Consider the following 15,447-nt stretch of genomic DNA (forward strand, 5'->3'; position numbering starts at 1 on the left):
ATCTTTTATGAAGTAAAGCTGTTGTGATATCACAAGACTGTTGTAAATCTCCTTTCCTCCATCTGTTCGTCCTTGTATTGTTTTCAGACAGAGTTTCAGCACAGGGACTTGAGGGAAATGCGTAGCAGAGGAAGGAAAGATGTAGTTAATTGTCATTTTCAGAAAGCAAGCTTTCTTGGCACAATGCTTAATTTCTACTTTCATGTCTAGCTGTGTTGTTGAAACAAAGGCCACCTGCATAATTTGTATACTCCGGTTCTCGGATCCTGAAATGGGAGACGTGGAATGGTAGGAGGGCAGCAATCCATATCTTTTTATGTGGAGTCAGGAAGACAGTAATCCACTAGGGTTTTCTCCATTAGAATTAAGATTCTGATCGGTATCCCATCATGTCTGGAAAACTCCCATTTTCAGTTTGGCAGCTGGCACACTACCATGGGCTATCATGCATGAGAGACCATGTGACCTGAAACTTTTATTTCATTGTTTGGTTTTCACCCCAAAACATGGAAGAAACTGCTTTTAATTTTCACTCTCAAATATATTTCACGATGCAGAATGAGTTAGCATACGGTTTGATCGTCAGACAGCACTCAATCTTAACAGCAATTATCAAATCCAGTAGAATAAACATAATGACTGTTGACTGCATGCCACTGCTTTACTGCACCAGTGTTAATTCTGATAAAGACACAAAAAGAATCATTTTGAATAGAACAGGCTGCTCATGAATTCCCTTTTGTGTTTATTTCCCCTTAATGCTTTTTGTCATGTCAATTTTAGTACTCCTAAACTGAGAGACATTTGGAAGATGATTGCTGCTGTCGATCACCTGCTGGTTATTTGTCTTTAACATTTTTATCTTAGAATTTAGCAGTAAAGTTAGGTTTGCCTCAATGGCTCAGGTACAGAATAGTTGCAACATAGAAACTAAAGGGGCTTCCAAAGTACTGAGTCAGCTGTGATGGTGGCAAGTGTTGTAATTGATATCTTCAGCCCTGTACTAAGGAAGGGAAATTCTATGAGTTCTTCTGATCATTGCCTGACAACCTTTGCTAGAAACCTTGGAATAGGTTGAACTAAAGATGAGTAATCCACTAATTATTTTTTTTTAACTAATCTATTCCAGTAGGAAGCCGATGAGATCAGATTGGGTGGAGTGCAAAGGATAAGTGTAATTAGGTTAAAATTTCTCTTTGTTGGTTAGAGCTGGCTCAGGAGGAATGATTATTTGGATTTGCCAATATTAACCACACCTGACAAGGAAGTCCTACAGGAGAAGAAAAGGAAACTTTGCAATCATGTTTTCTTCTTTAGTATAGACATTCATTCTGAGATTCATAGTTTATCATATGACACTAAAATGAGTCATTCTTTTTATCATAGGAAATGTACTGCTGAGCATAAATGGAGTAGACCTCACACAGTTGAGTTATAATGAGGCAGTGTCAGTTCTCAAATTGAATACAGCCTCCTCTGCAGTGCTTCTGAAGGTTTTGGATTTGCCCAACCCTGAGATGTCACCAACAACTGAGGAGCTCATGGAAGCGGGCAAGGAGAGTGATTATGATTGGTCCCCACTCTGGGTCACATGGCTAGGGTTACCAAGGTGAGCACTGTACTCGAAGTAATGGGTGAAAAACTTTTTTGTTTTTAATGGCAGAAGGATTGCATGGAATGGAAACTGTTTACAATAGTGTAAGCCTGTGTGAGTTAAGAAAAAGGATAAAGTTGTTTAATTGGTTTAGAACAAATGTAAATTTAGAATGTGTATACTGCGATTTTTTTTTTTATTGCCCTTTTTGAATAGGGTTAAAATCAACCCTTATTTTAAAAGGTAGGAAAACAAAAATGGGGAAGTGATTTGAAATAGATTTTGGATTGCTAGCAATTTGGTTCTCCATATTCTACAACTAACAGTCATCAAAAATTAAAGCAGTGTTTTGAAACTAAACCTAAGTGATTGAGTTCTGAAATCTTCAAAAGGAGGTGTGCTCAGTCTATGATCCACCAGAACATTTCATACCGTCCAACACAATCTTTACTGATAGATGGGTTTACAGCTTATTTATAGGGTTCCCATAATTAATAAACACATAACCTGACACAACAATGACAGACCAGGGAAAAACAATGTGTAAAGTGGAAGTTTCTTGGCTTTAGGGAGAAGGGGGAAGATGAGAGTTGCACCACGGAGAGAAGGCAATGAATGTTAGCAGGTAGAAGGGGGCTGTGATGGTGAGAGCATTCGAGTGGGAATGATGGACAGTCAGGTCACTCCTAATTTTTCTTTAACTTCATTTACATATTGAAAAAAATTGCCTTTTACCAGCTTGTATTAAGTCTCTCCAGAAGAAAAACTTGGCCACTTTTATTTCAAGGCAAAATATTTGCTGGTAGGGTATTAGTGTTGGTGCAAACATTTAGAATACATAGCCTATGGATTATTTCTTGAAATTGAAGTTAAATGTGTAGTATAAGGCAGAATGAATGAGAGTGGTAGGAGGAGCGAGAGAAAGAGGAGGGAAAGGATTGAGAATTGGAAAATGGGAAAAGGGAGAGGGGGAAAAACAGACTGAGAGGTGGAAACCCTAGGCAGAAAAATCAATATCCTTCCAACTTTTGCTTGCATGTGAATTTTGCTGAGTCATCTCTGCATGTGCCCCATTAGATGCATCTGAAGATTAGCATCAGTGAAACCTAACTACTTGGCTGAGCCCGACAATGACATGAAGGGTCTAGGCCTGAAACGTCAACCTTCCTGCACCTATGATGCTACTTGGGCTGCTGTGTTCATCCAGCTCCACACCTTGTTATCTCCTGATCATAAACTGGGGCTGTTTTTTTTCTTTTTCTGCTTAACTCTGCTTCTTAACTTAGGTTTAGTTTCAAAACACTGCTTTAATTTTTGATGACTGTTAGTTGTAGGATATGGAGAACCAAATTGCTAGCAATCCAAACACTATTTCAAATCATTTCCCCCATTTTTGTTTTTCTGCTTTCTTTTAAAAAAAGGTTTGATTTTAACCCTATTCAAAGGGCAATAAAAAAAATCACAGTATACACATTCTAAATTTACACTTGTTCTAAACCAATTAGAGACAAAAATTAGCTTAATTAATTTTTTCTCATGGTCACTTTATGACAATTCCTATTATTTGTTTAAATTGTCGATGTATTTCTTTTGAGTTCTTTTTGATGACATTCATGTTTTACTGTTGTGTTGTGGCAACCATTATCTTTCCAAAATTTGCTCACCAGAAGCCCCACCTCGGCTAAAAGAAAAATTGAAATGTGCTCCCCCCCACCATGTAAGGCTGGGCCACCCCTGCTCTAAATGTCATGAACACAACTTATTCACAACCTTACTAAGACATGAACATTAGCAAATATTCAAACAAATTACAAAATTTCTGACACCAACAAAGAGATCCATTCTTTATTATAAAATGGATACAGCATAAAAGATGTGTATCTTAAACATTATCTTTTTAACTTGGTGTTAAATTGATGTTTAAAACACTACTTCTGATCAAGTGTCTGACATTCACAAACCTTACTAAAATTATTAACCTTAACATCCTCTTTCCCCTGTTCTCCATTTGAAGTTATCTTCACTGTTGCAATGACATTACTCTGCATAAAAGTAATTCCGAAAGCTGGGGATTTAGCATCGTTGGGGGCGTTGAAGAAAGCCAAGACAACCAGCCTTTCTTTATCAAAACCATCGTACCCGGCACACCAGCATACTTTGATGGAAGACTAAAGTAAGTTACAACTGTTTTGACTGTCCTGTGAGGGGATGTTGACTAGTCTAGGCCTGTTTTCCTTGGTTTGTAGAGGAGAACAAGAGATGATCTGATTGAAACACTAAAGGGCTTGACCAAAAAGGGAGGCGATGGCCTAGTAGTATTATTGCTGGACTGTTAACCCAAAGACTGAAATAATATTCAGGGGACCTGGGTTCAAATCCTGCCATGGCAGATGGTGGAATTTGAATTCAATAAAATGTCTGGAATTAAGAATCTTATGATAACCATGAATCCATTGTCGATTGTTGGGGAAAATCCATCTGGTTCACTAATGTCCTTTAAGAAGGGAAACTGCTATCCTTACCTGGTCTGGCCAACTTGTGACTCCAGACCCACAACAATATTGTTGACTCGGAACTGCCCTCTGGGCAGTTAGGGATGGGCAATAAATGCTGCCTAGTCAGCGACGTCCTCATCCTATTAATGAATTTTTTAAAATTAGATGCTGATACTACATTTATCCTGGCTGTAGCATCAGAATGTGCCTGGCACAAGGGACCAACTATTTAGGTCTGAGTTGTGGAGAAATGCTTTCTATCAAAGTGTTATGGATCCCAACAATACACTACATCATAAAGCAGAGGATGCTCCTTTGTTGAATATATCAAAGACAGATGGCAACAAATTTCAGGTACCAAGAAAATTAGGGGTATGGGAATAATGCAAAAAGGTGGATTTGAGAGTCACCCTTTTTAAACTGGAGAGCAGCTTCAGAGGACCAAATGGCCTACTTCACTTCATGTTCTAGAAATATAAGCCTGCTGTATGACTGAATGGAAAAGTAAGATGTTGTACTTACGGAGAGGAAGCATGAATAGAGGATTAATTATTGAGTAAATAATTGGTCAGACACAACCTACGTTTATTATTGCTCTTCAGAATATAGAAGATTTTGTAACAAAAAGAATTAATTTTTAAATGGTGAATGCACCAATTTGAAAAGTGACTTGTGGAGATTACAAACCTAAATTTTTTTATTTAAAAAATTATCCAACTCTCCCCTACTAAACAATTAAAGCCCCTTTCACAATGTATTTCACAGTGTAATCAAACAGAATTGGACACCGATAAGAGCAGACATTAGGGACTGCTGACCAAATGTTTGCTCAAAAGGTAGATTTTAGGAAAATCTTCAAAGAAAGAGATGTGGAAAGGAATGGAGTCACTGTTGTCAGTCATGGGATGTACAAAAGGCCAGAATTGGAGGAATGTCAAGCTCTGAAATCATTAGGACTGGAGGAGGTTACAAAGAGGGTTACAATGGCCGTCTTGCTGGACAGGAAATCCATACATGTCAAGGAGCTAGTGAGATAGGATTTGGGCAGAAGTTTATAGACAATGGAATAAGGAGGCCAGTTAGTAGATCACAGCAATAGTTCAGTCTAGTTGTAACAAGGGCAAAGCAGAGGGTTGTAGCAGCAGCTACGTCAGGACAGAGATGGGAAAGTTTAGCTTTTGAATAGAACTTCCAACCCCATAGTCTCCTGTTCAGAGTCAGAGTTTAATTTGGATAAATATGAGATGTTGCATTTTGGTAAGACAAGGGTAGGACTTCTACAGTTAATAGCAGAGCCATGGGTAGTGTTATTGAACAGAGACATAGGGGTTCAGGTACATAATTCTTTGTCTACCTGTGATGCAACTTTGAGTGGTTGTGTTTAGCACACTTGCCTTCATTGCTGAGACCACTGAATACAGGAGTTGGGATGTCATATTGCAGTTGTAGATTACATTGGTGAGGCTAGTTTTGGAGTACTGTGTACAGTTTTGGTCATCCTGTTATAGGAAATATATTATTAAATTGGAGAGGGTTCAGAGAGAATTTAGAAGGTTGTTGTTGGGACTGGAGTGTTTGTTAAATGGAGAGGCTAGATAGGCTGGGACTTTTTCACTGAAGCATATGAAGTTGACGGATGACCTTATTTATTTTTATAAAATTATGAGATGCATAGGGTGATTGGTAAGGATCTTTTCCCAAGACAGGGGACTTCAAAACTAAATGGTATATTTTTAAAGCGAGAGGAGAAAGATTTGAAAGGGACCTGAGGGGCATCGGTTTCACACAGGATGGTTTGTACGTGGAATGAACTGCCAGAGCAGAGGAAGTGGTGGATTCATGTACAGTTACGTTTAATAGACATTTGGACAAGTACATGAATAGGAAAAGTTGAGGGGTATGGGCAAAATTAGACTACTTTACTTTTGGAAACTTGGTCAGCATGGAATAGTTGCACCAAAGGTCTGTTTCCATGCTGTATGACTCTATAACTACTCTTCTGCTCTGATGTCAAAAATGCATGTTAAGTGTCTAAACTGAATCGGGTACAGTCTGGTAGTAGGTAAAAAACCATGTCCAACACCAAAGTTTGGAAACACTCAGCATGTCAGACAGGACCCATGGAAAGACTCAACCCCTTTTCACTTCATTCCACTATATGTACAATAAAGGACTAGGCTTTGTTTTGCTTTGTTTCCTTTCATAGAAGGCTACATTCTGATACGAATGAAAGCCCAGATCTAGGCAAGAACTACAAAATTTGTATGAAAATGGAATAACACATGGAATCGAATGCTCCTTTTCATTAAGATCATGCTGAAAACCTGAGAAATTATACCCATTCAGGTAGTTTATTTCATATGACTAGACTTGTATTTCCTTGAATAGGAAGAGCTAATTGAACTATTTAGGATTTAAAATAATTTTAGGGTAGATGGCAACAGCAGAATCCAGACCAAGAGGATATTATGCAACCGTAAAAGCAGAACGGCTGGAATGTCAGGGATGACATAAGCACTTCAAATCAAAGCGTCACTCCCTTTCCTCCATTTCTAAATAAAAAGCTCAAAGTTAGATCAAACTAAATCTGTGAACTGAGATTGATTAATTGATTGGATTGCTGTAGGACAAGGTTATTAAGGATTACTGGTACATGGAATTGAGATATAGATCAGCTAGAAGTCTAACTGAATTGTTGAACAGGCTTTAAGAATTAAATGGTCTGTTTCTCTTCCTATTTCCTATGTCAGAGTAAATATCTTTGTATTGATTATCACTGAATAATCTATGCTCAAGATTCAACACCGCTTAAGTTTTTGACAGCATCGTTTTACATATTGTTTCCTACAGATGCGGGGACGAGATTGTGGCTGTAAATGGAGTTTCCACTGCGGGCATGAGCAATTCAGCTGTAATTCCAATGTTGAAAGAACAGAGGAACAGAGTCACACTTACTGTTGTCTCATGGCCAGGAAGTCATGTGTGAAAGTAAATTGATGAGACATTTTCCTCCAAAACTTAAATCATGAAGTGGCACAGTACAACCTAGAAAACAAGAAACTGCCCCAATCTGTGGTCAAATAGAAAAATACCAGATTACCAAAGTGCATTTGTTAAATCTCCTTTTTTTTAAACCACAGAGACTTGTGATTTCACTTTACTCCAGCAAAAGACAAATAGTTAAAGTAGTTTGTAAATGCAATGAGTGAATCATGGGGTGATGGGATAAAAGTCAAAGTTTGACCATAAGTTTCCAAATGAATATCCGGTGCAGGATTTCCTACTTTCAACAATCTGAATAAATTTCTTAATGCAGTTTTGTGGTCGTACAGATAATCCTCTACAAGGGTATCATGGTAATGCTGCTTCCAAGGCAGAACGAAGCATCTAATAGTACGGCTCTAGTCAAATCAAACATTTCACTTGAGACAGAAAGCTGATCTTGCATGTTTGTCAACAACGTACGCAGGTCAGGCTCCATATTCAAATTGTACTTTCCTTGGACCTTGTGACAGTTCACTGGTCTCTAATCTTATTTGGTTGTTGCATACTAAAGGATACTGCACGAACATCTGTATTGAAGCCTTATATGCTAATGCCGCCAGGAACATTCCAACAAGGTGGGCATTAGTACCTGGGAGCATGGAGCATGTAGATGAATATCAGTTGAGAACCAAGTGGGGTGGGGAGGGGATGGAGAGAAAAGGAAATATTGTATTCTCTAGTTTAAATTTGTTAGAATCAAAGTTTTCCATAATACAGAAAAATCACCAGTGTATTTTCTTAAAACTACAAGTGTGCATTCTATAATTCTTCAAGTTGTTGCAATTTTGGCAAAAATGTTTTTGCACTGGGGCTTTTCAAAAATGCTGCTGTAATTGAAAGTTAAAATTATAAAACCTAAGAAAATTGGTTCATTACTGCCTTAAGAGGTTGTACAATTGATTGTGAACCATAAATATAAATGTAAGCTTTAGCAAAATGTCTGAATTTTATATAAAAATCTTAATCTGCAAATTGGACTTAAAGTGCATTGAACATAAACTATATTTAGAAAAAAGTTTTTAATTTTTTTGTTTTACAAGCACATTTTACAAAAAAGACAAGTGTAAATATGTAGAAAGGTGGGATCAGACTTCTCTTCGAACTATTACGCAGAGGCCATCTTCAGCATTACTGTCCATTTTTAGTTTTTTTGTTTTAAAAGGTGCTGTGAATGCAACTTTTACAGGAAATGATTGAAAACAGAGCTAGCTGTTTGGTGTGAGTAGTATTCTCCAATGAAGACTACCAACTAAGCAGTTAGTCTTTAGTTTCAGTTCCCTCGGTCTCTGCAGCACCTTCATCCCCAGCTTCTTTGTCCTCTTTGTTTCGTTTGTTTTTCTTATGTTTGTGACGTCTGTGACTTTCTCCTTCCTCACTCTCATGTTGTTTGCTGTGAAAATAAGTCAACAGTAAAACTTGTGTACAGAACAGTGAGCTACAAGCATGGATGAATTGCTTCAGGATGGCTCCTATGCATTTGATTTAACTACTTTTGTGAGCCACAGAGATCCCAGCAAGCTGCCCATTTCCCAGGCTTCTCAAAGTAATGGCACATGAAGAAAAAATCCCACAAGATTTCAAATAAATTACACGTAATGTTATTCATGTTCAGTTACTGAACTGAGCAAAATCCCTTGAGCACTGTGTGAAAACAGCACTTTCAAAACACACAGGGATTTTTTCTCCAGTGATGTGAATATCAGCATAAAAGTAACAAGGTTGTTTAGTCAAATAACTAGCTGCCATTCACTGATTTTAGCCCAGACATGAATAATGACCACATGACTGAGGTACTTGGAGTTCCTGTCAAGCCATCACTTTTATGGTTGAAAATTAACTGGCAAAATTATGATTAATGCTGAAAATCACCAACTCCTTTTGTTGCAAAGCATTATTGGCATGCAGTAGCTAATGTTAGCAAAGGGAGTGACCAGTAACAGTGTAGGAAAACAGGACAGACTCAAAGTGGGAGATGGTGGAGAAAAGGTGCTGCCATTTGAAGAATGTGTCTGATGTGCAACAGAGTGTAGTTTGAGGGGTTGAGAGGTGTTTGTTTGGGCACAAATTTATTTGCAGGACAGTATTTGGATGCGGCCTTTGCAGAGGTGCAGCTACCAGCTCTCTCTCTCTCTCTCTCTGGAGAGAGAGAACAATTAGTTTTAATCTATACTTGGGAGAGGTTAGAAGAACGAGAGGAGATCTAATTGGGATATCTATGTGCTAAAGGGGATTGACAAAGTAGACTTTGAGCAGATATTCTGGACTACCCTACCGGGTAAACAAAAGGTCATAGTTTTAGGCTAAAGGGTGGTGAATTTAAAACATGAGGAATTGCTTTGCTCAAAGGGTCATGAATCTGTCGAATTCACTACCACAGAGTATGGTGGATGCCAGGCATTGAATAAATTTAAGGAGATAACTCCACTTTCCCGCCTGCCCTCCATAAATTTTTAATTAGTAATGGGATGAAAAGTTAAGTTCAAGATGAGATCAGCTATGATCATAGCAGGCTTAAAGGGGTGAATTGCCTACTCCTACTCCTGGTTCTTGTGCTTTTACAAGGATTCACAAAACTAGCCACAGTTTGGAGGGGTAGCAATTGGGAAGAGTGATGAATTGGAGACAAAAAATAGCAAGCAAGAGGTTACGTCAAAAATTAATAAGAGGAGTCTTGAACCAGTTACATGTTTTCAGGAACCTATCATGAGTGCTTAAATGAGAAATTGCTGTAAAGCTAAGTTCAGATATGTAGTTTCTGGAAGTGTTCATATTAAGTTTGGTGGAGCTGGCTCGAAGGGCTAAATGGCCTACTCCTGTTCCTAATGTTCACCAAGTATAGTGTCAGGTCTAAAGCACAAAAAGGCCCTTCGAGCCCGCAATGGTCAAAAACAGTCATTCTATTCTAATCCTATTTTCCAATATTTGGCCCATGGCCTTGGCATTGCAAGTACAAATCTAGATATTGAAAAGTTGTCCAATCAGAGAAGTAGATGTAACATTAGGTATTACGTTCCAGATTTTGCAATGCATACGATAGTTGAGTATTGGCAGTACTTTGCCTATTGCAAACGGGTGAAGTGATGTACCTTTTTTTGGTGTCAAACTTACTGTGAGTAAATGACTTAACTCCTGTTTTGACTCCATCAATAAGGCTAATCTTAGAATGGGGCTGGAGAAATCTCTATGCATATTCTGACTAGTGAGGGTAGGATTGCAGGAAACAGTAGGAGAGAAGTCTACTCTAGATTTCTCAACTAGCACATCAAGGAAGCTCATTGGAAATAAAACAATCTAATGTGAATAGAATGCATTAAAGGCGAGTAAGAAAATTCTTGCAAGACCATTTAAAATTGTTTCTACTGTGGCTCATATCCATAATTGCCTCAATATTGGAACAAAATTCAATCCACACGTGGATGGAAAAAAGGTTTATTGGCAGTAACTGCATTTTCCTTTCCAAATCAAATTTTTCTTCATGCTATCCTTCTCTCTGTCTTTGAATACTGGAGCCTATCAATTTGCATATTGTGTTTTCCCCTTCCATTGTATAAAATTCCATCATTTTCTCCCATTAAGCAGTCTAAGGTCTTCTTTCTTAGGACTATGATACAAGTGTTATTTTGCTTCATATCACAACTACAGAACACCAGAAACTGTCATAAAGACTGCTTTCTGGGTCTCCTATTGTGTGGGGTCTTCTGTCCCTACTTCTGGGGCAGAAGATCCAGGTTCAACTTCGGCCTGCATCAAACAATGTGTCATAACTTACCCAAACAGATTGATTAAAGCCTACTGCTGCCGTAACTCCTTGCTACGCCTAATCTTTACAACAAAAGCACTTGGCTGTCTGTCATAGCGCTCATTGGCTGACTCATGGTTAACATGAAATATCACTAGAAATAAAGTGTACGTGTCCTGAAGAGAGTAGAAAACACATACCGTCTTGAGGATTTGTGTTTGGAATCATCTTTGTCCTTGTGCCGCCTTTCTCTGTGGCGATCTTCTCTGTCTCGACTGCGATCTCTGCTCCGATGATAGTCTCTGTCATAGTTACGTTCTCTGCTAATGAAAACAGTTTCAGCCTTTTATGTTAGCTGCATGAAGTCAGTGGATCGTGAGCGTAGCAAGGCACCCCCTTTATCCTGAGAAAGCTATTAGGAAAGCAAAGTGGTCTTCATTGCAAAGGAGTTTGAGTTCAGAAGTAGGGTCTCTTACTTGAATCAGCATTCTAAATAACTTACTGAAGACCTTGGCGAGACCATACTTGGAGTAGTGTGTGCAGTCTCCCTACCTAAGAAATGATAAACTTGTTGTTATAAAGGGAGTGCAGTGGAGGTTCACTAGGCTGATACCAGTTCTGGCAAAGCTGTCCTGTATTCTCTATGGAGTTCTATACAAAGGATTAGCGGATCTGATTTAAATGTATAAAATTCGAACAGGAATAGACAGACTAGATGCTGGGAGAATGTCTTCCCTGCTTGGACAGCCTAGAATCAGGGGACACAATCTCAACATTTCAGGTATGGTGACCCTTCCTCAGAACTGGACCTGAAACGTTAACCCTGGTTTCTCTTCGCTAATGCTGTCACATCTGCTGAGCTTTTCCAGCAACTTCTGTTTTTGTTTCCGATTTATAGCATCCACAGTTCTTCTACTTTTTATCTGACACAGTCTCAACATACACCATTTAGGACTGAAATGACAAAATCTTCCTTTACTGAAAGGGTAATGAACCTCTGGAATTCTCTAACATAGATTTTAGTGCAGGTCAAGTCAATGAATATATTCAAGAAAAAGATGGATGCCTTCAATTACAAAAACTTAACTTACGGATATGAGAAGCAGGAACATGGCAGTGACATAGTGGATCAGCCATGTTCATCCTGAATAGCACACTCCTGCCCCTAATTTCTATGTTTATCTCTTTGCTGCCCTGTGTCAAACTATATCACAGAACCTCTTGAAGCATCTTATTAGTCACAAAGCTCTATACAAATGCAATGTTATCAAAATCTCAGGATGCTCACTCCAAGATTGAGAACTCAAAACAAATTATTGAGGGACGTCTGATGAATTGGTTGGAAACTTACTGCTCCCAGAGAACTTACCTGCCTCTACACTATGCTTAACATTCCAACTAGTAATACCTCATTAAATTCCAGTGCTTCAGCCTTTTTTAAAAAAGTTAGCTAACACAAGCACATTCAGTATTGAACAAGGAACAATCAAAAAAAGCAGGATGAATTAATTTTCTTTTAAATCAAGTTCATGATTACTTGAATCAGCATTCTAAAACAATTCCGCTGTTTTCAAAATAGGAAGCATCTGATTTGGCCCTTCATTGTTTGGTCATGACAACTGCAAACCTTCACAGAAATGAAGGAATGTGAGATTTCTTTTTATATTGGTTGGATATAGCCGTTTCAAGTTGACACGCAAAATACTGATCGATCCTTCTAGCACCTCAATCTTTACTGCCAGCCAGACCCTACCTGCTTATTTCAACAGTAAATTCTGTATGTCAATCAATTTGCAATCCTTGCTAATAAGTTAGCCCACTCCCTAGCTCCCACAATAAGCCCTAATACTGTGTTACCAAGGACACCACGTAAATGAGAATTAAGCGCTAAGGATAGATCCTTGAGAACACAGCTATGGAAGTGGGAAGAGAAATCATTGTAAAGGAGCTATTGGGTTCAACTATCCTCTCAATGAGTTCCAGTTTATCAATGTTTTAGACCATTTGGCCTATCAAATTTGCTCTGCCATTCAATCATGCCTGATAAGTTTCTCCTGCTTTCTCCCAGTTACCCTTGATCCCCTTGACAATCAAGAACCTATCTATCTCTGTCTTAAATATACTCAATAACATGGCCTCCACAGCCATGAATTCCATAGATTCACCACTCTCTGGCTGACAAAGTTTCTCTTTGTCTCTGTTCGAAAGGGTCTTTCCTTTACTTTACTTTAAGGCTGCACCCTCAGCTCTTAGTCTCTCCTACCAATGGAAATGTCTTCCCAACATGCACTCTATTCAGGTAGCTCAGTATTCTTTAAGTTTCAGTTATACCTCCCTCATTCTTCTAAACTCCATTGAGTACAGACCCAGAGTCCTCAAACATTTCCCAAATATTAAGCTTTTCATTCCTGGGATCATTCTCGTGAACCTCCTCTGGACCCACTCCAGGCCAGTACATCTTTCCTGAGGTATGAGGCCCAAAATTGTTCACAATAGTCTAAATATGGTCTGACCAGAGCTTTACAAAGCCTCAGAAGTACATCCCTGCTTTTATATTGTAGTCCTCTTGAAATAAATGCCAACACTGTATTTGCCTTCCTAACTACTGACCCAATGTGAAAGGTTACCTTAAAAGAATCCTGGACTAGAATTCCCAAGTCCCTTTGCACTTCAGATTTCTGAATTTTCTCACCATTTAGAAAATAGTCCATGCTTCTATTCCTCCTAGCAAAATGGATGACCTCACACTTTCCCATGTTGTATTTCATCTGCCACTTCTTTGCCCACTCTCCAAACCTGTCTAAATCCTTCTCTGCAGCCTCACTGCATCCTCATTACTACCTATCTTTGTATCATCTGCAAACTTTGCCAAAAGTGCCCACAGTTCCTTCATCTAGATCATTAATATATAAAGTGAAAAGTTGCAGTCCCAACACCGACCCTTGTAGAACACTACTTGTCACCGGCTGCCATCCTGAGAAGGACCTTCTATCCCCACTCTCTGCTTTTTTGTTAGCGGGTTAATCCTCTATCCATGCTAATATCTTGCGCCTCTAACACCATGGGCCCTTATCTTACTCAGCAGGCTCCTGTGTGGCACCTTGTCAAAGGCCTTCTGGAAGTCCAGGTAGATAATATCCAACAGCTCTCCTTGGTCTAACCTGCTCATTACCTCCTCAAAGAATTCTAACAGATTTCAGAGAATCATAGAATTCCTACTGTGTGGAAACAGGCCCTTCCCCCATGACCCACCTAATCTACATACTCCTGAACAATACTGGCAATTTGACATGGCCAATCCACCTAGCCTGCACATCTTTAGGACGAAACTGGAGCACCCAGTGGAAACCCACGCAGGCATGGGGAAAATGTGCAAACTCCACACAGACAGTTGCCCAAGGGTAGAATCAAACCCAGGTCCCTGGCACTGTGAGGCAGCAGTGCTAACCACTGAGCCACCATCCCGCAGGTATGACCTTCCCTTGATGAAACCATGCTGACTTTGCCCTATTTTACTAGGTACATCCAAGTATCCAGTCCCTCACAATGGACTCCAACATCTTACCAACAACTGAGGTCAGGCTAACCAACATGTAATTTTCCATTTTTTGCCCTCCTTCTTAAACAGGAGGGTTACACCAGTGATTTTCCAGTCCTCTGGGACCCTCCCTGACTTCAGTAATTCCTGAAAGTTCACCACTAATGCTTCCACTATCTCTTCAGCTATCTCCTGGTCTAGGTGATTTATTCACCTTCAGAACTTTCAGTTTTTTTTTAGTACCTTCTCCTTTTCGATGGCCACCAGGCTCAGCTCTCCGCCCCCGACTCTCTTGAATTATTGGGATATTTTTCGTATCTTCTACCGTGAAGACTGATGCAAAGTACTTAGTCAGCTCCTCAGTCATTTCTTTGTTCCCCATTACTATTTCTCCAGCATCATTTTCCAGCGGTCTGATGTCCATTTTTGCCTCGCTTTTGCCCTTTAGATACCTAAAGAAACTTTTGCAATCATCTTTTATTGGCTAGCTTACCCTCATATTTAATCTTCTCCCTCCTTATTTCACTTTTCATTGTCCTCTGTTGGTCTTTGTAGGCTTCCCACAGTCCCCTGCCACATTGTATGCTTTCTATTTTGCTTTTCTGCTGTCCCTGACTTCCCTTATCAGCCATGGTTACCTCATCCTCCTTTTAGTATGCTTCTTTTCCCCAGGGATGTATTTTTGCTGTGTCTCCTGCATTACTCCCAGAAACTTATGCCATGTTACTGTTTCAGTCTTCCCCGCAAGGCTACTCTCCCAGTCAATTCTGGTCAGCTCCTCCTTTATGCCTCTGTAGTTACCTTTATTCAACTGTAATACTGTTACATCTGATTCCACCTTCTCCCTCTCAAATTGCACAGTAAATTCTATCATATTATGGTCACTACCTCCTAAGGGTTCTTTCACCTTAAGCTCTATTATCAAGTCTGTTTCATTGCACAACACTAAGTCCAGAATTGCCCTTTCCCTAGTGGGCTCCACCACAAGCTGCTCCAAAAAGCCATCTCACAGACATTCCACAAACTCCTTGTGATA

The 15,447-nt window shown here is 39.3% G+C and overlaps 2 protein-coding genes across 8 annotated transcripts in view; one reads left to right on the forward strand and one right to left on the reverse strand.

Annotated features, from left to right (window-relative positions):
- The window catches only part of lnx2b (ligand of numb-protein X 2b), an 84,734-nt gene extending 73,809 nt beyond the window's left edge, over positions 1-10,925 (forward strand). For all 4 annotated transcript variants that reach the window (XM_048544458.2, XM_048544457.2, XM_048544456.2 and 1 more), the window contains exons 8-10: positions 1,387-1,609; positions 3,609-3,767; positions 6,940-10,925. In XM_048544458.2, coding sequence (XP_048400415.1) covers positions 1,387-1,609; positions 3,609-3,767; positions 6,940-7,075 — 518 coding nt within the window. In that variant the 3' untranslated portion in view covers positions 7,076-10,925. The remainder of the gene's footprint in view (positions 1-1,386; positions 1,610-3,608; positions 3,768-6,939) is intronic.
- LOC125458790 (pre-mRNA 3'-end-processing factor FIP1-like) overlaps positions 8,135-15,447 on the reverse strand; it is a 55,269-nt gene continuing 47,956 nt past the window's right edge. For 3 of the 4 annotated variants that reach the window (XM_048544460.2, XM_048544462.2, XM_059651390.1), the window contains exons 15-16: positions 11,074-11,196; positions 8,135-8,524 (exon numbers count right to left, since the gene is read on the reverse strand). In XM_048544460.2, the coding sequence (XP_048400417.1) occupies positions 8,392-8,524; positions 11,074-11,196 (256 nt within the window). In that variant the 3' untranslated portion in view covers positions 8,135-8,391. The remainder of the gene's footprint in view (positions 8,525-11,073; positions 11,197-15,447) is intronic. The other variant, XM_048544461.2, reaches the window with a different exon arrangement.

Source organism: Stegostoma tigrinum, chromosome 15 (assembly GCF_030684315.1).
Source record: "Stegostoma tigrinum isolate sSteTig4 chromosome 15, sSteTig4.hap1, whole genome shotgun sequence".
Classification (NCBI taxonomy): Eukaryota; Metazoa; Chordata; class Chondrichthyes; order Orectolobiformes; family Stegostomatidae; genus Stegostoma; species Stegostoma tigrinum.